Source organism: Coccinella septempunctata, chromosome 7 (assembly GCF_907165205.1).
Source record: "Coccinella septempunctata chromosome 7, icCocSept1.1, whole genome shotgun sequence".
Taxonomy (NCBI): Eukaryota; Metazoa; Arthropoda; class Insecta; order Coleoptera; family Coccinellidae; genus Coccinella; species Coccinella septempunctata.
This window is the reverse complement of record NC_058195.1, coordinates 10,658,642-10,683,175: the sequence shown is the minus strand read 5'-3', so window position 1 is coordinate 10,683,175 and position 24,534 is coordinate 10,658,642. Positions and strand designations below refer to the sequence as shown.

At 37.7% G+C, this 24,534-nt stretch overlaps 1 protein-coding gene and 1 long non-coding RNA gene across 3 annotated transcripts in view; one reads left to right on the top strand and one right to left on the bottom strand.

Annotated features, from left to right (window-relative positions):
* LOC123316420 overlaps positions 1–9,568 on the bottom strand; it is a 41,540-nt gene extending 31,972 nt beyond the window's left edge. Inside the window, exon 1 of the long non-coding RNA XR_006538070.1 lies at positions 9,536–9,568. This is a non-coding gene — a long non-coding RNA (uncharacterized LOC123316420). The remainder of the gene's footprint in view (positions 1–9,535) is intronic.
* LOC123316419 (serine/arginine repetitive matrix protein 1) overlaps positions 1–24,335 on the top strand; it is a 76,493-nt gene extending 52,158 nt beyond the window's left edge. Inside the window, exons 5-10 of one of the 2 annotated variants that reach the window (XM_044902489.1) lie at positions 4,610–4,896; positions 5,822–6,015; positions 7,425–7,763; positions 8,733–9,461; positions 19,131–19,395; positions 23,182–24,335. In XM_044902489.1, coding sequence (XP_044758424.1) covers positions 4,610–4,896; positions 5,822–6,015; positions 7,425–7,763; positions 8,733–9,461; positions 19,131–19,395; positions 23,182–24,082 — 2,715 coding nt within the window. In that variant the 3' untranslated portion in view covers positions 24,083–24,335. The remainder of the gene's footprint in view (positions 1–4,609; positions 4,897–5,821; positions 6,016–7,424; positions 7,764–8,732; positions 9,462–19,130; positions 19,396–23,181) is intronic. The other variant, XM_044902490.1, reaches the window with a different exon arrangement.
* The last annotated feature ends 199 nt before the right edge of the window (positions 24,336–24,534 follow it).

The window sequence follows — 24,534 nt, the reverse complement described above, 5'->3', positions numbered from 1 at the left end:
TGCCTAAGAAGAAACAAGATACAGATCTGTAACTTCAAAGACAACAAATTTATGAGAACTTTTCGAAATTGTTAAAATCTCATTTTTTTCTAATAACTCAAAAATGTAGTAGGCTATGGATTTCACTATTCTCTGTTTCTCTGAGAAAGAGCTCGAAATGTGTTATCCGTTTTCTTCTATTTCTTATAGTTCCCTCAATAGACAACGAATTTTGCATGTCTGCAAAGTTTGTTTTTATTTCGAAGATATTCACTTGGTTCCATACTTGATCCCAATCCTGTATACGCTGAAGGAGTAGCACACGCAAACCGGCATGGTCATACCCCATAGAACACGACACAAGCAAAAAAAAACTCTTTATCAACGACCACACAGCCGTAATAACGACGTTCCTATACAGCAAAGACTAGAATTAAAACTGCATAGTGATAATTAATTCGAAATAGCGGAATGGTTTCTCCTTTACACCGTGAAGTCGTCAGACTGAAAATTCTCTTTCTAAACCCAGAAACCGTGAAGGCTGCACTCATTCTGAAGACGTAAACAAACAGTGTCTCGAAGTGCTATTTGAACAGTGTTCACGAGAGAATTGTTAATTTGGAAAATGTGCAAATTGGAGCTGGCACAAAGCCTATTTGAACTGACATATTTATTCAAAAGGAGTTCATTACACCCTTGCCAACTGAATATTTTAAATACGGATGCATTCTTTTTTCGATCTCATATCATGCAAAAGCAATTAGCTTTTCAAAAGTGTATATACCTATTATACCTATATTACTTATATCTTCAAAGCAAAATCATCACTTTTCAAATTGGATTGGTTATTCGAGAATCGGTGGATGGGAACGTATGGTCGTATTGCCTGGCCAGCAAGATAACCACACCTCAATCCTTGTGGTTTTTTCGTATGGCGATATATCAAGAATAAAATTCCCAAGACTCCAGTCATAAAAAGGGCTGATTTAGAGCAGATAGTCAGGAACCCCATCAGAGAAATTTCCCTCGTTTTGCTGTTGAATACAGTGAATTCTGTTAAAAATAAAGGTCCAATTTGTACTTAATTTTACTTTTTATGAGTTATATTGAAATTAATTATCGAAATTCTGCTCGATATTTATTCAAAGCTAGCTGACCCGGCAAACCTAGTTTTGCCATTTAAATTATTTCTAGGGTAGATAATAATAACTCATCGTGATTGCTCGATTGGTCGTAAGAAGAAGGAATGCCTTTTTTTCTGTTCTGTACAATTTTTTTTGGGAATATTTTGTTATATAAACCTTGCCCTAACAATAATAAACACAACAAAAAAAGAATTGTCCAATTTGGTGCGATCGTTTGAACAATAAAGCATTTTGAAGTAAACCATAGATCCTCTTTTATTAATATAGATGAGTGTAACATGAATTACATGATTTTATCCAAGTTATAAATTTAAAGTTTCAGCTAACAAATGAAATTCTATGAAAAAAAGTAATAATTCGTCTCATAGAGATTGAGATTTATTGAGAGTGAACAATTTTGTGGTCAATGAATTTTATAAAAAATTGAAATTTTAATGGTGTCTTGAGAAACACTGTGGTATTCGGAAAATTGGATACTTTAGCTGAATGCAACTTTGTTTAAAAGGTCCACAGATGTGTAGTGTCATAGATTGAGCTTGTTTTTCTGAAGGGAATTTTGTTATTCCAAGGATGGCATAGCTCATTATGAAAACTTGAATTGGCTATATCTTTTTATCAGGGCCGAATCGAAAAAAAAAGGTATTGGGAAAAAGTGTTTCTTTTGACCTACTGTTAAAATATTTGTACAAGTCAAAGACCTACCCTACTTTCTAAATTGATACAATATCTCAATTGGTTATATCTTCAAGCGGTTTCCAATAATCAACTTTTCACCAAAATCCTCTCAACGTTTTTACCTTCCTAGTGTAGAAGTACCAGGAAATCAAACAATTTGGTATACTCTGTACAATCGAATGAATATATAATTCCTTAATCATTCACTTTTCCCAACAATGTATAAATTTACCACTCTACTCAATAATAAGAAATTAATTATCGTAATCAAACGCTTAATCAACAAACTTTCTTCACTTTCGTCCTGAAAAGGAACCACTCAATTAAAAAACAATCAGGAGATTAAACACGTCCATACGGTTACGTAAAGAAGTTGATAACATTACTGACCAAGACCCCATCAATTAATATTTAGAAATTTGGTCAATGAACACACGAATGAATTATGAACTCTTGTTGTTACCTCGTTGGTATACAGCAATTAATTTTTTTTTGCCAGATCGAATCTAAGTTCACCAAGGGTTGTGGTAAAAGTCTGGGAGATTCATAGATCACGAATATAAACGGATAATAAGTCAATGCATAATTCCAAGGCAGGAATTTATAATTAGGTACCTTACAGCAAATCACTTTCTTCGGCCCGAGCGTTTCCGTTTCAGTACCTCTGTTATTGTTCATTTACTTACGTTAGACTTTCGTGGATACTAATTAACTTTAAAGCGATATTTAGCGGCTCGTTAGTGTCTTAGGAATATATGAATCCGTAGATTAACAGAATATTGTTTCGTGTAGGTACTAGCCTCGGTACTGTGGAATGTTGAAAGTAAAATATTCTATTATGAAGAGTAATTAAAAGTCTCGTGAGGATATAGTTGGAAAATTTGCTGTAAATTGGCATCAAGTTCCCAATAGTTTGACGCAGGAAAAGGTTAGTTCGAAAACAACCTAATCGAAGGTAAAGTATACAGGATGAGTCTTTGACTCGTACAAATATTTTAACAGTACAGTCTTGAGGTCAAAAGAAACACTTTTTTTCTTTGCCATTTTTTCCGATTTGGCCCTGATGAAAAGATATAGCCATTTTTAGTTTTCATAATGAGCTGTGTCAGCCCTGTAAAAACAAAATTATTTTCAGAAAAACTAGCTAAATCTGTGACACTACGCATCTATGGATCTATCAAACAGAGTTGTATTCAACCATAGTACCCAATTTTTCAAATTTCACAGATACTTTTCAATTTTTTTAAATCAAATTACACGAAAACGGCGCATTATACGAGAAAATATGAAGAATACTTTTATTTTACAAAATGAAGCTAGTTTCAAGAGTTGGTTCTTTGAATTTTTGGTATTTTAATGGTACGTAATGGTCATAATGAGAAAACTGGAAGACGTGAGTGATATCTTGTGATAGAAAAAGATGGATCAAATAAATGAAAAACTATATTTCGAAATTCATTTCATTCGATCACACCGTTTGTGAGATAGAACCAAAAATAACATTTTTTATGGATTTTCAAGAGCCTGTATCTTTTAAACCGAGAATATTCTGAAAAATGGTAAGGGAAAAAAGTGTTTCTTTCGACGTCAAGAATCGATTCTTGAAATATTTATACGAGTCAAAGATTCACTATATGTATAGTATTATTAGCACGAGCACAATACGAGTGGCTAGGAATCCAAAACACTAACTCCTAGACTGTGTAGGAGAGCCCAATAAGGGCTAACTAAATGAAGAAATCGAGGTTGAAAGATGGCAATAAAACTGGGGTTTTGAGAAGAGCTCTTACATCGCAGCAAATCTTAAAAAGAAAGTTTTACATTAGACCCATAGTAAAGCATACAGCAATTTTTCTTAGCTCATTTGAATTGATAAATAGACCTACGAAAGAACAGTGCAAAAGTGAGTACCTTTCAACGAGAAATTAGCAATTGAAGAATCTGTACGAAATTTTTGTTTATGTGCTAACGACGTGCCAATGTCTCAGTTTTATATTGTGTTCTTTGTAACGAAACTGAGATTATTCAGAGATTATTCACTTCCATCTAATGGGAAACAAACACACAAAACAGATTCACAAACTTGAAATAAGGGTAGATGCATCTTCACCAGAAACATACCTACTTATGTGGGCAAAATTCGTTGTCTACTGAGGGAATCTTGAGAACTATAAGAGATAGAAGAAAACGGTTGACACAGCTTTTTTTTAGAGAAACAAAGAACTGTGAAAACCGTAGCCTCCTACGATTCTCCGTTTTTGAGTTATTAACAAAAAATGGGGTTTTGGCGATTTAGAAAAGTTCTCATAACTTCTTTGTCTTTGAAGTTACAGATCTGAAACTTGAACCTTCTCAAGCACTTTTATACGTTGTATCTACTGACAAAAGATTTTTTTCCCCATTCAAAAATAACAAATTCAATAAAAGTTTGCATTTGAAAAAACGAAAGTTCAACTAATGATTCGAAATAAAAAATATTTTGAGCTCGTCAGTGAATTCTACGTAAAGAAAATGCCTGCAGAAGGTTCAAGTTTCAGATCAGTAACTTAAGGACAAAGAAGTTATGAGCCAAAACCTCATTTTTTGCTAATAACTCAAAAACGGAAAATCGTAGGAGGCTACGGTTTTCACCATTCTTTGTTTCTCTGAAAAAGAGCTAGGAAATGTGTCATACGTTTTCTTCTAGCTGAGATGCCCTCAGTAGACAACGAATTTTGCCCAACCTGTACAACGTGAAACCGCTCTTCCTCCTTCCAATAAGATACTGCTGTTATCGCATCAGTTTACCAATAACTTGTCTCCTGTTGCAGGACTTCCTAGCAGCGGTTCGTTCAGGACAGTCCGACATACGCAAGGTCCTCCGAGTGAAAGAGGGAGGAAAGGACACCGTCGTCTCTACTGGTCCCAGGGTGGTCCACGAATCGACCAAGAGCAAGAAGGTGATCGATACAGAGGACAAGCGAGACCTCAGCTCCGTCCAGCCGGACGGGAAGATCATCACCGAGAGCCAGAGGACCACGGAACACGAGGAAATCAGGGACGACGAGCTTCCTGAGGACGCTGTAGTTGAGGATTCACACAAGGAATCATCTGAGAGGTAAATAATCATTCACAGAGGAGTTCTTCTTATATGCCTTCTTGCGATACTGTAGTTGTAGTTGATGCGAAAATCAAGAGACGTCTTTTCAGTACAGTACAGATAGACGCGCCATCTATATGGTCTTCATTGGAGTTCACACATTTTTTCCAGTTATATCATTTCCACCTAAACATAACACCCAAAATCTCTTCAGGAAAATTCATTATGACAAGACCGAAATGTATTTGAAAATCAAGTGTTCCATAACAGAAAAACCAAGAATTCCCGAAAACAAGAGACGTTGTTCGTTCAAAATCGACGATGCAATCAAACTCCAACCATAAGGTAACATGAAACTACCGGTTCGACAAAGTAGCGGTATTTTATCTGTCGAAATTAACACTTAACCATGCAGAATGAAAATGCAAAGTGTTTAATCGCGCACACTCAATCTCTTCTGATGAAGTGACAAAGGTCATCAGTCATGATCTTGAATAATCTTCTCAATAGTGGCAACGTTCCTCCATTTATGCTAGAACAGTTCGAGTTTACCGTAAATGCGGATGTCTTTTCAGATACCCTTGAACTTGAACTCGCCGAAAACAAAATTCCAGGAATTTGTACGTAATTTTTTGTTGGATTCGCGATTCATATAAATATTGCCGTTCATGGAAGCCTTCAAAAATCCATCAGAGTGGATGATTGCAATAAGGCTCTATGAGGTATATACTCAACCATGGCATGTCACTTACATGTGGTATGGTATGACCTTAGGAAAAACAGATCTTCATAAAAATCATTAAGGGCCTAGTGTAACGTAAAACAAGTTGATTTGTAATTTCAGGAGGAAAACCCTTAACAAAGTTAAGTTAATTGGCCTCTTCATTCCCTTCTATACCCTATGGATGTCCTTACAGTTCTTATATCTTCTTATGATTTGCAGGTACCTGAAGACCCGAGATCAAGTGGATGTCGATTATTTGGCGGATGGAGTGAACATCGGTCACGAGATGAGGTTCAAAACTGAGAATGTGGAGGTTGAACGCAAGGGTGATGGTCTGAATGAACCGGATTTCGACTCATTGTCCGCTAGGCTGAGAAAGAGGACCCAGAATAGGCCACCACATAGATACAGAGGTAAGAATGCTGAGGATTTCTATATACGAATAATTTTATCCCACATCTACTATCTACGGCTGTTGGCGTCATCTATTTTTTCCTAGCTCTTATGGTAACAGAGCTGCCATTCCATCCCATTGAATTATGTTCATCCTGTAGAAGGAGCTGCTTAAATAAAAAGCTATAATAGAGTCTTGCAATAAGCTTGCTAACTAAGGAGCTCTAACTTCTCTTGTGGCACAAGACCCTTTTTCGATTTGGGAAAACGCAAATTCAAAACAGAAATTAGGAAAGTTGTGGAATACGATAAGGAGGTACTCATGAATAGGCTTCCAATTCCAAGCTGAGCACACCTCAAGAGGTATATTGACAGAAGTTCCTTGTCGAGCTTAGTAAAACCAAGCTTGATATTCTAATTAAGAGATAAATAAGTATTGCCGCAAAAATCACCTTATATTCAGGCATTTTTCTTCTGGACAACATCTGACAATTTCAACATAACCTTCAGCCTTCAGTAACAACTATTATTCTACTTGAAGGGTTTCATCACCTACATTTTTTTTTCGATGCCCCAATTTAATAATCATATACATATACATCGTTAGTGTTGCTGCCTTGAATCCCAAATAATATCTTATTATGTTTATCTGTATATTGCAGATACAGAATCACAATGCTGAAGATACATCACGTTCTTGTGATGATTAATCAATGTATAGGTCATATAATCATGAACTCTATTGTCGATGCTGTTGTCAGCGTGATTTAATGGCGGATTACATGCAGAATGTGTTATAGTAGAAAGTACTCGTTTTCACGCCTATACTCGATTACAGTTCCAGCGGTTATTGTAGATTATTCTTTCTTGATTATGATAAGAGGACATCTTACAAAGACCTTTATGTGTTCGAGAGAGAACAAATCGTGAACAGATTCTTCTGGAAAAGGTTTACTAATCCGGAACAGAATAATAAAAATGTGTGGTACAAACTGGCATCGAAACAGGGACTTTCAGTTCAATTGCTTAAAGAGATTTTTATGAAAATTCTGCATTATTCTACTGGGAAAATGTCTGTTGGAGTTGAAAAAGAATGTTGGCTGTTTTGCAATACGAAATTTGAATTTTTATAACCCACACAATTCAGAGTATACCTCAAGTTTTATGCGTAGGTACAGCTTCCACACTTTCAGAATCTGTTTACTTCTACTTTTTCGAACTTTTTCTATTTTTTTGTTCAATTTTCTAACACACACGATCACCAAACACCCTCAGTCTACCAACTCCTCCTATTTGAAACATCCTCTAACGACTTTAACCACGCATATAGCAAAAAAGTACTCGGATCAGTCCAAAACCAGATAACTGAATCCCAAAAATTTTTTCCCTCGGCACCAGCCAATACCTGATCGAACGCATTGTATTTCAGGCGTCGAAAACCCAAACGCCAACCCCCTAGACCGAAAAGACGCCCTCACCGGCCAACCCTTGGACTTCGAGAGGGAGGAACAGACCAGAAAAGTCGAGACGTCCAAATGGCTCGAGCACCATTTCGGCAGCGATTCCAAATCGTCCACCAATTCCCTGATAGACGAGGAGGAACAACCGCCGAAGACGAGTTTCTTCAACGTCACCATCAAATCGCAGCCTTCCCGGAACGCGGAACCCGAGTACCTGCACAGGAACTACTCGTCTCCGATGAGGACGTCGCCCAGGGTTTACAGCCCGATGGAGCCGGAGAGAGATGGCAATCCGAGATACTTCAAAGGTATATATCCAAAGATCAGAGCTGGCTCGAATAGCCATACAATAACATGGAAATCCAAGCTCCCAGAAGGACCATGGAATTTTTAACAAATTAAAGATGAAAATACAATTTTTGGTGGTTCAGCCCCCACCAGTTTACATTCTCCTCCACTTTCTCAATTGTGTTCATCAGATTGTTGATTTCCATTTCGTGTCAAATGGAATGATGCCTACTGAAGATCTTAAAAGCTTCCGATGTAGCCTAATGTCTATCATATATTGTCCAAAATACGCTCGATGAGCCAAAGATCAGAAAAAGCTTGTGGAAAGATCAGAAGATCGTAGCGGTCAAGGCACATACGACATAATCGGTCCATATAAAAGACCTATTGCAATAAACACTGTCCTTCTGGAGGTGTGGATCCTCCAACCATTGCAGAAATAGGAGATTTCTTTTATCTGTCCCTCCATTTACTTGAAGCTGGGCTAACATATCCATCGAGTCAACCTCCCATTAATATGAGGCTCACAATTTGGTACTTCTTGCACACATGTTCCATTCTCATACGACCATCATGCATTTCCAAAAAGTATTAATCATTGATTAAAAAATACCTTTCACTACTCTTGTCCCAAGTGCACTTACAACTTACACACAAGATAACGCTTACAGACTTACATGCCTAAATCCATGATCTCGTACTTTGAGGAACTAGATTCTTGTTCTTCTTTGTCCCTTGTCCCCATGAATTAGTTCTGCTTAGTGGAAGATAACACAGTGGCGTCATACGTGTGGTTCTCATCGGTCGAACCAAGGAATCCTCCATATGAATCGAAAAGATTGTAGGTCACAATACTGAGCCCTTAGGAAAACCCAAACTGAAATTTTCGATATTAACCACTTCTACTCCTACTTCTATAGCGATTTCCATGTTACTGGATGTACATAGTTGCCTACATACAAAAAAATAAAATTCTTCTTCTTTTCAAGGTATAACTGAGTGGTCCGAGAGACGCCAAGAGAACATGTTCACCTCGGAGCGTCGTTCCCCTTTCTATCAAGAACGCACCTCCCCGGCAGAAAGGCTCCAACAGCAATCCCCCATACCGGACTACAGAGACAACGTGGAGAATTTCCGAGGCTCCAGAGACAACCTCCGAGAAGTGCCGGACCACCACAGACCGGAGTTCCGCCAAAACTACAGAGAAGACAAATCCTACCAATCCAGGGAATCTTCCAGAGAGTACAGGGGCAATCATAGGGAGGACGAGTACAGGGAGTACAAGGAGCCCCTCAAGGACTACAACTGGGACTATAGAAGAGAAAACGGGATAAGACCCAACGGAGTTGTCAGAGAAAACGGTCACAGCACGCATAGAGACGAGGAATATAGAGAAACCAGGGAGAACCATAGAGTCTACAGGGGCGATTATGGTTCTGTGGATCGCAGGGAAATGAGGTCCAGGTCTCCGGACGTAACCCCCATTCCTCCCCATCGAAAGAGAGGGAGCGAGAGACGGCAGAGGATAGAGGAGGAGAAGAGGTATCAGAACGGGTATCGAAGGTCGCCGCCAGTACAACTGGATGAGCCACTGGAGGAGCCTCCCCCTGATTATTCACCACCTAGTCCTCCCCCGATGCCAAGGGAGGAGAAGAAGGTTATCCAGAAGACGAGGTTCGCAGCTGATCCGCCAAAGGCCAAGAGCGGAAATATTATAGGTGAGTTAGTTAGGTATAAGAGTGTATGTATTTATCTAGTGATTATATCTTAAGAGTTGTTGTTTATCACTCACCATTACGAATCGTCGCTTTAGTACTTCTGTCACCATGACCTGAAATAAGGATAAATAAGTGGTTTTTAGTAGAAATTCGAATAACATGAAAACGTCTGGACTTTGTCTGATCCGAAGAGCGTAATTTTTTTTTACAGGTTGACTCTTTGACTCGTACAAATATTTCGACAGTAGATTCTCGAGGTCAAAAGAAACACTTTTTGCCCTTACCATTTTTTCCGAATCGGCTCGGTTTAAAAGATACAGGCTGTTGGAAAACCATAAAAAAATATTATTTTTAGTTCTACCTCACAAAGGGTTTTATCGAATGGAATGAATTTCGGAATATAGTTTTTCATTTATTTGATGAATCTTATTCGAACAAAAGATATCACCCACGTCTTCCAGTTTTCTCATTAGGACCATCACGTACCATAAAAATACCAAAAATTCAAAGAACCCAGTTCTTGAAACCAAGTTGGACGCTATCAATGAATATTTCAACGTTTAATAATAGTATTCTTCATATTTTCTCGTATAATGTTTCGTTTTCGAGTAATTAGATGTTCAAAAATTAAAAAGTATCTGTGAAAAGGCCGAATCGGAAAAAAATGGTATAGGAAAAAAGCGTTTCTTTGGACCTCAGGAATCTACTGTTGAGATATTCGTACTAGTCAAACAATCACCCTATAAATCAACACTGGTCGTTTAAAATTACTGTTGTCTAGCCGAGTTTTTTCGCAAAAAAGTTTTAACACGTAAGTGGTGAACCGTTTTTGAAGAAAACATTTCGGCACGGGCAAGGTGAACCATTTTTTTAAGAAAAACCTTTCAACATGTACGAGATGAACTGTTGTTTTCTTTGAGAAAACAATCAGCACGTACATGGTGAACAGTTTTATCAGAAAACGTTTCAAAACGTACGAGATGAACTGTTGTTTTCTTGAGAAAACGTTTCAGCATATGGTGAACAGTTTTAGCAGAAAACCCTTCAACACGTATAACATGAACTGTTGTTCTCTTGAGAAAACGTTTCAGCACGTACATGGTGAACAGTTTTAGCAGAAAACGTTTCAACACGTACGAGATGAACTGTTGTTTTCTTGAGAAAACGTTTCAGCACGTACATGGTGGACAGTCTTAGCAGAAAACCTTTCAATACGTAGGTACGAGACGAACTGTTGTTTTCTTGAGAAAACGTTTCAGCACGTACATGGTGAACAGTTTTATCAGAAAACGTTTCAACACGTACGAGGTGAACTGTTGATTTCTTGAGAAAACGTTTCAGCACGTACATGGTGGACAGTCTTAGCAGAAAACCTTTCAATACGTAGGTAATAGACGAACTGTTGTTTTCTTGAGAATACGTTTCAGCACGTACATGGTGAACAGTTCTAGCAGAAAACCTCTCAACACGTACGAGATGAACTGATGTTTTCTTGAGAAAACGTTTCAGCACATACATGGTGAATAGTCTTAGCAAAAAACCTTTCAATACGTAGGTACGAGACGAACTATTGTTTTCTTGAGAAAACGTTTCAGCACGTACATGGTGAACAGTTTTAGCAGAAAACGTTTCAACACGTACGAGGTGAACTGTTGCTTTCTTGAGAAAACGTTTCAGCACATACATGGTGAACAGTCTTAGCAGAAAACCTTTCAATACGTAGGTACGGGACGAACTGTTGTTTTCTTGAGAAAACGTTTCAGCACGTACATGGTGAACAGTTTTAGCAAAAAACCTTTCAACACGTACTTTCAATGTTTTCTCGGAAAACATTTAAATGTATAGATGGTAAACTGTTTTTGGAAATGAAAATTTTTCAACTTGTACGTGTTGAATCTTTTATTCGTTTTTTCAAGGAAGCATTTCAACATGTACATGGTGAACAGTTCTAGCAGAAAACCTCTCAACACGTACGAGATGAACTGATGTTTTCTTGAGAAAACGTTTCAGCACATACATGGTGAATAGTCTTAGCAAAAAACCTTTCAATACGTAGGTACGAGACGAACTATTGTTTTCTTGAGAAAACGTTTCAGCACGTACATGGTGAACAGTTTTAGCAGAAAACGTTTCAACACGTACGAGGTGAACTGTTGCTTTCTTGAGAAAACGTTTCAGCACATACATGGTGAACAGTCTTAGCAGAAAACCTTTCAATACGTAGGTACGGGACGAACTGTTGTTTTCTTGAGAAAACGTTTCAGCACGTACATGGTGAACAGTTTTAGCAAAAAACCTTTCAACACGTACTTTCAATGTTTTCTCGGAAAACATTTAAATGTATAGATGGTAAACTGTTTTTGGAAATGAAAATATTTCAACTTGTACGTGTTGAATCTTTTATTCGTTTTTTCAAGGAAACATTTCAACATGTTCATGGCGAACCGTTTTATGCCAGCAAGGCAAATATCTTCTGTATAACCATATAACCAATAATTGCAATTGCAATGACCGGTCTTATAATCAGCCTAAATGAAATGCATCTTATACAGAGAACGCAATTAATCACTACCTGTTGAAGGAAAACACAAAACCAACCTTATGGAATAAATAAATGGCAGGAAATATCAGCTTCGCAATTCCATTATACTTCCAGAATAGCGCTCAAACGCAACAATGGTAATTCATCTGGGCTCATAATTACCTTCAATCATTCAAACCGCGATTACGCTCGATGAATAGAGATATAGTTCGCGGAGCCAGAAACATACCCTTTTCGGGAAATTGAGCGCGTTACCGAGAAAATCGTCCATTGCCATTGTCCATTGTTTCCTTCTGAATCATCTCTCAAACACACACGCCGACGTTTTCATGGTCAAGGCACGACCTCCTCAATGTCCTCATGTATGTACCTGTCACACACATTTCCACGACTTCGTTCAGTCGATTGAAATCTGTTTAACCGTAAAAGTTCAACATTGTGAAGTGTATACGAGTATTAACTCATTTTTTTCTGAGAATCAGTCGCTCGCGGGTGCGGTCGTATACGATCGGTGAATTTGTGAGCTGCATCTACATGGAATTATTACTGGCGGTACGTATTTTAAATGAAAATTGGAAGGTAGAGACATTAAAGTCTTGATTGCGGAACACCCATCTGGAATCATTTTGGAATATAAACTAGTTTGCCGATAGATTTACCATATCGAGAGATTCATATTGATAGATACACTTTTTCGGCAAATGCAACTCACTTCAGTAGAAGAATGAGATAAATTTATTATAGCTGATAAAAGAATACGGAAACTGGTCCAAACAAATCCCCATTAAAATATACCCGTAGAACTACGAAGGCGTAGAAGCGCCACATGATATTTTTAAAATATTTCTTGTTGAATTTAACAAAATTCCGACTTCAAACTCGGAATTTTATTTACTTTCGACCTTTCACAGGGTGATCTATGACGATGTGGATGATATTGGTCATTTTCGCAAATTCAAAAAAATTCCCAAAAAGAAAAATGGAAAAATAATATTTTCGATTTTTTTCTAAACAGTGTCAGATATCTGAAAGTTTGGTATGAAAATATGGGTTTTCAAATACGCTGAATCTATTGCAAGCATTCCCGAAAGCCTATCACCCTCCGTTCAGATTTTCTCTTGGAAATAACATTTTTCAAAAATTGCAATTTTCAATCTGCGATATCTCCTGTTATATTCCTCTGATCCAATTGGGATTTCCGGTTACATAATCAGCGTTGCCTAAGCTTCCATCCTAGGACAAAAACTCGATTTTAAAACTCTCAATTTTTTGGGTCAAAAATGAGCAAGAGGTTAGACCCCCCTAAAATGACCTATTCGCTACTCTGTATGAAAATCAGGATGTTCTATTACTATCTTAGGATATGAAGTGCATATAATTCGTATCGAAGATTCTAGAAAACCAAATAGTTGATGCTTCAATAGAGAATTGCATTCCAGAGAGCTCTTCGAAATCAACTAGAAAATGAAAAGTGGAAAAACAAACAAACTCATTTTCTCCTAAACAGGGCCAGATATTTGAAATTTTGGTATGAAAATATATGTTTTCGAACACGCGGAATCTATTGCGAGCAATTTCGAAAGCTTGTCTCCCTTCGATTAGATTTTCATCTTGGAAATGGCATTTTTCAAAAATTGTAATTTTCAATTTGCGATATCTCCTGTAATATTCGTCTGATCCAGTTAGGATTTTCGGTTATATAATCAGCGTTGCCCAGGCTTTCACCCTAGTACAAGAACTCGATTTCGAAAATCCCGATTTCTTGGGTCAAAATGAGCAAGGGGTTAGACAAAATGACATCAAAGAATATAGATATTTCCTGAGATATTAGCTTTTTGAAGAGTTATCTAGAATGTTCTCGAACTCTTAGGTAAAACTTTGTAGATAATGATTACGTTGCCACGAAATACCTCACCCCTACCATTCAACTCAATATAACGTCTACTTTCTAACTCATCTTCAGTTTTGTTTCGTGCGTTCTCCAGACGAGGTGGATATTTCTACAAATAACCCTGTGCCTTTTCAATTATTATCAGTGTGTTGCGAATATTCGTGACTTTTTCATTTGAAATAAATAACAAACTCATTTTCTCCTAAACAGGGCCTGATATTTGAAATTTTGGTATGAAAATATAGGTTTTCGAACACGCGGAATCTATTGCGAGCAATTTCGAGAGCTTGTCTCCCTTTGTTTAGATTTTCATCTTGGAAATGGCATTTTTCAAAAATTGCAATTTTCAATCTGCGATATCTCCTGTTATATTCGTCTGATCCAATTGGTATTTCCGGTTTCGTAATCAGCGTTGCCTAGGCTTCTATCCCAGCACATAAACTCGATTTCGAAAATTCCGATTTTTTGGGTCAAGAATGAGCAAGAGGTTCGTCCCCCTAAAATGACCTATTTGCTACTCTGTCTGAAACTCAGGATGTTCTATTACTATTCTAGGATATGAAGTGCATAGAATTTGTTCCGAAGATTCTACAAAACCAAACAGTTGATGCTTCAATAGAGAATTGCATTCCAGAGAGCGCTTCGAAGTCAACTAGAAAATGAAAAGTGGAAAAAAAACAAACTCATTTTCTCCTAAACAGGGCCAGATATTTAAAATTTTGGTATGAAAATATAGGTTTTCGAACACGCGGAATCTATTGCGAGCAATTTCGAAAGCTTGTCTCCCTTCGTTTAGATTTTCATCTTGGAAATGGCATTTTTCAAAAATTGTAATTTTCAATTTGCGATATCTCCTGTAATATTCGTCTGATCCAGTAAATATTTCCGGTTATATAATCAGCGTTGCCCAGGCTTCCACCCTAGTACAAGAACTCGATTTCGAAAATCCCGATTTCTTGGGTCAAAAATGAGCAAGGGGTTAGACAAAATGACATCAAAGAATATTGATATTTCCTGAGATATTAGCCCTTTGACGAGTTATCTAGAATGTTCTCGAAGTCTTAGGTAAAACTTTGTAGATAATGATTACGTTGCCACGAAATACCTCACCCCTACCATTCAACTCAATATAACGTCTACTTTCTATCATCTTCAGTTTTGTTTCGTGCGTTCTCCAGACGAGGTGGATATTTCTACAAATAACCCTGTGCCTTTTCAATTATTATCAGTGTGTTGTGAATATTCGTGACTTTTTCATTTGAAATAAATAATAAACTCATTTTCTCCTAAACAGGGCCAGATATTTGAAATTTTGATATGAAAATATAGGTTTTCGAACACGCGGAATCTATTGCGAGCAATTTCGAGAGCTTGTCTCCCTTTGTTTAGATTTTCATCTTGGAAATGGCATTTTTCAAAAATTGCAATTTTCAATCTGCGATATCTCCTGTAATATTCGTCTGATCCAGTTGGGATTTCCGGTTATATAATCAGCGTTGCCCAGACTTCCACCCTAGTACAAGAACTCGATTCCGAAAATCCCGATTTTTTAGGTCAAAAACGAGCAAGGGTTTAGACCCCCCTAAAATGACATATTTGCTACTCTGTCTGAAAATCAGGATGTTCTATTACTATCTTAGGATATGAAATCCATAGAATTTGTCCCAAAGATTCTAGAAAACCAAATAGTTCATGCTTCAATACACAATTGCAATGCACCAGAGAGCTCTTCGAAGCCAACTCGAAAATGAAAAGTGGAAAAAAAAACAAACTCATTTTCTCCTAAACAGGGCCAGATATTTGAAATTTTGGTATAAAAATATAGGTTTTCGAACACGTTGAATCTATTGCGAGCAATTTCGAGAGCTTGTCTACCTTTTTTTAGATTGTCATCCTGGAAATGGCATTTTTCAAAAATTTCAATTTTCAATCTGCGATATCTCCTGTAATATTCGTCTGATCCAATTGTGATTTCCGGTTATATAATCAGCGTTGCCTAGGCTTCTATCCCAGAACAAAAACTCGATTTCGAAAATCTCGATTTTCTATGTCAAAAATGAGCAAGGGTTTAGACCCCCCTAAAATGACCTATTTGCTACTCTGTCTGAAAATCAGGATGTTCTATTACCATTCTAGGATATGAAGTGCATAGAATTTGTTCCGAAGATTCTAGAAAACCAAACAGTTGATGCTTCAATAGAGAATTGCATTCCAGAGAGCTCTTCGAAGTCAACTCGAAAATGAAAAGTGGAAAAAGAAACAAACTCATTTTCTCCTAAACAGGGCCAGATATTTGAAATTTTGGTATGGAAATATAGGTTTTGGAACACGCTGAATCTTTTACGAGCAATTTCGAGAGCCTATCTCCCTTCGTTTAGATTGTCATCCTGGAAATGGCATTTTCAAAAATTTCAATTTTCAATCTGCGATATCTCCTGTAATATTCGTCTGATCCAATTGTGATTTCCGGTTTTATAATCAGCGTTGCCTAGGCTTTTATTCCAGCATAAAAACTCGATTTCGAAAATCTCGATTTTCTATGTCAAAAATGAGCAAGGGTTTAGACCTCCCTAAAATGACCTATTTGCTACTCTGTCTGAAAATCAGGATGTTCTATTACCATTCTAGGATATGAAGTGCATAGAATTTGTTCCGAAGATTCTAGAAAACCAAACAGTTGATGCTTCAATAGAGAATTGCATTCCAGAGAGCTCTTCGAAGTCAACTCGAAAATGAAAAGTGGAAAAAGAAACAAACTCATTTTCTCCTAAACAGGGCCAGATATTTGAAATTTTGATATGGAAATATAGGTTTTGGAACACGCTGAATCTTTTACGAGCAATTTCGAGAGCCTATCTCCCTTCGTTTAGATTTTCATCATGGAAATGGCGTTTTTCAAAAATTGCAATTTTCAATCTGCGATATCTCCTGTGATTTTCGTCTGATCCAATTGGGATTTCCGGTTTTATTTTATAATCAGCATTGCTAAAGCTTCCACCCAAGCACAAAAACTCGATTTCGAAAATCTCGATTTTTTGGGTCAAAAATGAGCAAGGGGTTAGACCCCCCTAAAATGACATATTTGCTACTCTGTCTGAAACTCAGGATGTTCTATTACTATTATAGGATATGAAGTGCATATAATTTGTTCCGAAGATTCTAGAAAACCAAACAGTTGATGCTTCAATAGAGAATTGCATTCCAGAGAGCTCTTCGAAGTCAACTCGAAAATGAAAAGTGAAAAATCAAACAAACTCATTTTCTCCTAAACGGGTCCAGATATTTGAAATTTTGGTATGAAAATATAGGTTTTCGAACACGCGGAATCTATTGCGAGCAATTTCGAAAGCTTGTCCCCCTTCGTTTAGATTTTCATCTTGAAAATGGCATTTTTCAAAAATTGCAATTTTCAATCTGCGATATCTCCTGTTATATTCGTTTTATCCAATTGGTATTTCCAGTTTCGTAATCAACGTTGCCTAGGCTTCCATCCTAGCACAAAATTTCGATTTCGAAAATCTAGATTTTTTGGGTCAAAAATGAGCAAGGGGTTAGACCCCCCTAAAATGACCTATTTGCTGCTCTGTCTGAAAATCAGGATGTTCTATTACTATCCTAGGACCTAAAGTGCATAGAATTTTTTCCGAAGATTCTAGAAAACCAAACAGTTGATGCTTCAATAGAGAATTGCACTCCAGACAGCTCTTCGAAGTCAACTCGAAAATGAAAAGTGAAAAAACAAAAAAAAATTTTTTCTCCTAAACAGGGCCAGATATTTGAAATTTTGTTATGAAAATATAGGTTTTCGAACACGCTGAATCTATTGCGAGCAAATTCGAGAGCCTATCTCCCTTCGTTTAGATTTTCATTTATATCATCAGATATTTTTCAAAAATTGCAAATTTCAATCTGCGATATCTCCTGTTATATTCGTCTGATCCAATTGGGATTTCCGGTTATATAATCAGCGTTGCCTAGGCTCCTACCCTAGCACAAAAGCTAGATTTCGAAAATCTCGATTTTTTGGGTCAATAATGAGCAAGGGGTTAGACCCCCTAAAATGACCTATTTGCTACTCTGTCTGAAAATCAGGATGTTCTATTACTATCCTAGGACATGAAGTGCATGGAATTTGTTCCGAAGATTCTAGAAAACCAAACAGTTGATGCTTCTATAGAGAATTGCATTCCAGATAGCTCTTCGAAGTCAACTCGAAAATGAAAAGTGGAAAAAGAAACAAACTCATTTTCTCCTAAACAGGGCCAGATATTTGAAATTTTGGTATGAAAATATAGGTTTTCGAACACGCTGAATCTATTGCGAGGAATTTCGAGAGCATATCTCTCTCGTTTAGATTTTCATCTTGGAAATGTCATTTTTCAAAAATTGCAAATTTCAATCTGCGATATTTCCTGTTTAATTCGTCTGATCCAATGGGGATTTCCGGTTATATAATCAGCGTTGCCTAGGCTTCTACCCTAGCACAAAAACTAGATTTCGAAAATCTCGATTTTTTGAGTCAAAAATGAGCATGGGGTTAGACTCCCCTAAAATGACCTAATTGATCCTCTGTCCAAAAATCAGGGTGTTTTTTTACTGTCCTAGGATATGGCGTGAATAGAAGTCGTTTTGTAGATTCGAGAAAACCAAGCAGTTGATGATTCTATAAAGAACTGAGATCAACTCACGAAATTTCATTCAATCCATCGTCTTGAAAATGACTTATGCCATCATTGTAGCGTCTAAACTAAGGGTCAGTGCCACCGAAAAACCTCGTGGGCTAATGAACAATGTTGTCGTATAAATGTCAGGCAGTGGACTTATTGAGTGACGTAATAAGTTCATCGTCATTTTTGTCTCGAAATCGAACATTATATCTACTGTTAAATCCATCCTTCGAAACATGAATTTCAGATGGATGAAATGAAGAAACAGCAGCAATCCAAATACCCCGCTAATTAAACAATCAATTTCTTTCGATGGAACGGCCAACCGCACTCCTAATCGGGCAAATCTTCGCCTGGACACGCAGAAACACACTCGGCTCGAAAAGTCACGGTCGTCGCCGTAAACTTAGCATATAATTAGCAATAAACAGCCATTCCGAATCCCGTAGATGCTAATAAGCCTATGACGGACACATTCTACGTATCAAAGATCGCGACCGATGCCAGTCGCCGTGAAACGCGTTAACAACACACACGTTCGTTCTGAAGAAAAATGCACATCTTTCCAGGTCAGTCCATAAGGAAATTGGTCGGGAAGATAAGGTCGGCGAGCGCCGAGCGTAAGGCGAAACAGAGGGCCAAGAGGTCGCCGAGTCCCTCGTACCAGGCCGGTCATATAATAGACGGGAACATCCACGGCTCCATGGAGAACGGCAGGCCCGTCCAGAGGTACTACCTGGGGGAGGATCCGTTCGCGGGCAGCATCTACGGCAGGGAGAACAAGTACGACGGCGTCAGACCGGCGAGGGTGGCCAGGAGGAAGGACGAGCCTAGGTGAGTGTCGATTTTCGTTTTGCAACGACTAACACATGATTTAACCAAGGGAGAAAGATATAATTTTTCGAAACTGTAGAGTGGGCATTGCCTGCTCTTCATGCTCTACGCCAATGGGGATGAAATATCTACAGTGCGAATCTTCAACTTGGAATGAATCCAGTAAATCGAAGACAATTTGTTGTTGTGGTTATGCTCGGACAGGTCGATTAGTATTTCAAATTGCGTTCTTTTTGTTGTAAGATAATGTTATACAGCTTGTTTCAAATTCGATATACAGGGTTAGAACTATTTAGAGGCTGACTATAGTAATATCGAAAACCGTTAAAAATCAAGGGTGGCTTGAATTACGAAAAAGAAGTACACCAGTATAATCGCTATATAGGATTATGACTACACACCGAATTTCGTGTAGTTATCTCCAAAAACAAGTTATGGAGAAAAAATGATAATCTTGATTTTCAGTTTTTTCGAGATATCTCAGGAACCATCAGAGATATTTGGGAACTGTTTACACCCACCCTCTCATTCTTGAATAACGCAACTTTTTCGTAATTTAAACTACCCTGTATTTCTAACGGATTTCGATATCGCTGTAGTCCCCCTCTAAATAGTTCTAACCCTGTATAACGGTTAAATTCAATAATTGGGGAGCCAACGATAATAAATCGGGATATACTGGATCGTCTTGGAGACCTAGTGGATTTTGAAGATTAGATGGTGGAAAGAAAAGAAGATTCTATGATGTATGCACTATCAGCATTGGGAAAAGCGTCTGCAGGTTTTCAAAGATATAAAAAAATCGTCAGGTGTACATCTAATCCAATTAATATACTCTATAAGCCCTGTCTCTGATAATAAGTTCATGTTAATCTGACAGTTTGCGTGGTGGGGCTTGCCGTACGAAAAAGTAGCAAATGGTAGAATATAATTTTTTAGAGCGTGTCAGATTTTCAGAGAATATGTCAATTGGACCCAAAGGAAGCTACTTTTCACGAGACTGACAATTCGAACGTAACGCAAGGTCACTGCGGTACTTTTAAAATGCAAAAAAATCGTTACTTGTACACAGGCGTGTCAGATTTTCATACAGATGGTTAATCTCGGTGTTGCAAGCGTGTTAACCTATTAATCTGACACTAATCAGAGGGGTTTTCCCAATCTGACAGTTTGAAGATGATAACAAGGCAGTCTAATGTACATTCATCGCCATCTATCTCAAAAACGTTTGAACATAGAAAAAATTGCTTCGGACAAAATCTGTAGACGATGTTATGCTCTACAACTTTTATAATGAATGCGAAAGCAATTTGAAGCCCAGGAGAGGGGATAATTAAAGGAAAACTGATTTTTGTGACCTTTATGGCCAATTTTTATTGTTTCGTCTTGCTTTAACTGTCAGATTATATTTCTTCTGTTATTCTTGAATCATGAGAATGAGAAAAATAGCCACCGCGCTCGAGAATGTGCACGTGACATATTTTTTTGCAAGTTGGGCGCCCTCCCACACTTTTTCGTCACTCTTAAATTGTCAGATTAAGAGTCAACGTGTCAACGTGTAATTAACCACATATATCTTAATCTGACTCGCTCTAGTATGTACAATGATCGTTTTTTTTACTATTCTGATAGGCTATACTAGATAATTACCCCTATGTACAGGTCTAATTTTTTGTAGAGGTACTCTACAGGGTCCAAGATATCTCCCCTTATATTAATCTGACACACTCGAGTAAATCCCAAATTTCTCTCTTGGGCTCCCCAACTCAATTAATGAGTAGAAAAATTCAAACCCACATGCCGATCACAATATTGAAGGTGCCTAATTTATTTCATTTCCATATTGGTGAAAGATGAAGGAAGCAATAAATCTCAATTTTTTTCAGCTAATAACAACGTTGATCTCGACACAATAAAAACGTTTTTCCGCCTACAAACGCTTTCCAAACATTACAGACTTTCTTCCCGTCCCTCAAAAACGTATATATTTATATCGTAGCTTTCTTCAATAGCATTTCATTTTGTGGGTACCATTGGCGAACTAACGCATAAGAAATATTTTCATTGTAGTACCTATTTTAAACTAATTTGGTTGTTTTCTTGTTATCCATGTACCCCCCACGCAACCCTTGGAAAAAATGAGAAGGTCTATATTAAAACATACGCATTGAAATCGAAAGTAAGTAGGACAAGAATTAACTCTTTCTTAACCACCATCATTTCTTGCACAAACCGATAGGGTTTTAGTTTTTGGCACTTACCGCTTGTGTTAACACCATCATCTTGCACCATGGTATCGAATTGGCACTGGAAGGGAAAATATCATTTAATTCATCAGGAAAAAACTCAAAATCTATATAATTTCTTATGCAATTTTCATGGTGGATTAACATATTTACTGAATCAATGAAGAGTTCATGCAGAGTTCAGTTCCTAAGAACTAAGACCTAAGAAAGTGTCCCGTCTTATGGTGAGTTCATGCAGAGTTACTAGGAACTAATACATTGCCATCTGCACATGAGATTGGTCCCTTTCTTAGGTATTCGTTCTCAGTTACTCTGCATAAACTCACCATAATTGATTGATGGCAATCACATGAACGCCACCTACCAATGAGGTTGTTCCTTTTCAGTAGGTTTTTGGAAACTCTGCGTAAACCTACCATAACTTTCAACCCTTGGTGACTATGCATCTTATTTATGTTGGTATAAATATTCCAGTACTTTTACAAGGATTAAATTAAAACTGTTGAACTCCGTGAAAAAATGTTTTGCCAGTGAGTTTCATATTTATCATTACGAATAGAACACATAATATGCCTCATGAAAGATATTATCACATATTTACGATACCGGTTGTAGAAGAGCTCATGGAAAAATGAAAACAACAAATAACATAATAGATCTCCAAGGATAGCATCTACTCCGTAAATTCAAGAAACCAGTTCTAGCCAAAAAAAAAGTATTTACGATATGTAGGTAGCTACATAACCTCCATGATATTAAAACGATTAGGGATAATTTCCTCATCATTCCATATCAATTACTGGTTTCCGTTTTAATTTAGAATCTGTGTAGCAATTTCAGTGGAAGAAAAACAAATATGAGAGAAGTTTGAAGCGATTATGTATGAATATGTAGAAAAAATTCCATGGGATATTCCCACTGGTGAAATCACCGTACTAGAATTATTGAGAGCCGATATAATGACAAGTTTAATATGTATACTGAATTGACAGTTGGAATGGTGATGGGAATTTTTATAGAAGGAATCCAAAAAGTGTCAAGGAGTGATTTAAAACGCAACAAATATTGGTTCATACAAAATGATTTGCTGTGTATAAATGAGTCGTAGAGGAATTAGCAAAACAAACATAATGCGACCTTTGAATTATTCAAGAATGAACAAAACATCTTATCAATCTTAATATATGCGAAGAACCTCTTTGATCCCATACGACCATTACCATATTCAATTAACATCGATAAGTCTTACACATTGTTCAACCATCTAGTTGACTGAGATTTAATCCATCAGATACCTCTTGATAATTGCCATCACAACGATGTAATTACCTTGATCAACCTATTAACCAATTATACCAAAACCGCCTACGAAGAACACTTGCTATTTTTTACAACCTACGATTGCTATGATAATACCCACGTGGCGTTTTGAATACATAATAAATAACTTCAATGTTTATGGCAACACGGGAACTAAAAAGGGATGGCAGAATCCCGCGTTACCATAAAAGTAATCAAGAATCTTTAATCTTTGTTTCAGATCGCAGAGCACGCTCGGTAGGTTCAGTAAATCGACCGGGAAGCTGTCGTCAAGTCTACCGACTGATAGAAAAAATTCGCAAACACTTCCGAGGCATTTGTCGAGGCACGCCAGTCCTCCCAAGCTAGAGAAGAACAGCAAATCTAACAGCACCATCAACGTTTCCATCATCAACACGGTGAGGCCACAGAACGAAGGTCCAGCGAAACCTGCACGAACTTACAGGGCTAACTTATCGAGGAGTAAGAGCTTCAATATCAACAGCGAAGAGTTCAACGGCAGGGATATGTATAAGAGCAACCCCCATCTGCATCGTCTCAACGACAATTCTACCGGCCTCAAGAGCCCTGGATTGATCTCGAGTCTCAGCAGGAGCCAGAGGGATATCAACGAAGAATCCTACACCAGATTCAGGAACGGTACCAGCGATAGCCAGAGGGTGTTCCTGAAGAACCTCAAAGATCGTTCGCCTGAACTGTACAAAACCCTCCACGAAAACGAAGATTCTTACACCAGGACCACTCCGAAAACCAGCAGGGTCTACAACGGCGACATCTACGAACCACCGACTCGTCTCAGGGACAGCTACGTGGTCTCCTCCACGCCTATAAAGTCCTTGAGGAGCGGAAGCAACTCCAGCGACTACAGCGAAACGTACCGAACGACCACGAGAAGCGACGATCCCTTGAGACCAAGCATCACCAATACCACCAAGACCATCAGCAAAAAAACAGTGCCATCGAGGGACGGAAGGTCCTTCGAAACCATAGAATCTAGCGAGGTGAAGTCCATAACCAAAAGCAGCTACCGCGGAGATCCCAAACTGCAGTACCGAGAGGCGGAGAGACGGTACACGCCGAGTCCTGTTGTTATTGAAGTTAGGAATAATTATAGGAAATAGGTCACGTCCTTTATCGCATTATTAATCTCGCTAATATTGTAAATAAGCTGTTTGAAGAGTGAAACGGGACTTGTTAGTGCTCAACTACGTTTGTGACAGTGTCATAATAATTTAATTTTTTATTCTCACTTTTTTATGAACTCGTTAATGGTCATGTTGTGTATGGCTTAATACTTCAATGTTTATGTACAGTTTGTATATAGTAGACTAATCTTCCGAATCGTTCTAATTTTCAATAAACTATTAATAATTATTTGTCATTTATATCCTATATAACCAAAAACAATTAATGCCAGTTTGCAACGACTTATTCAAGGCAGGCCTAACATTAAGTCATAGTTACTTCAGTGATTGCTATGGTAACTGCAATAGAAATAAGTAAGCCTTAAATTTAAGCCTTCAAACAGGCATAAGTTGAACAGATTGACATTTCTCAAAGACAAAGCTTATAA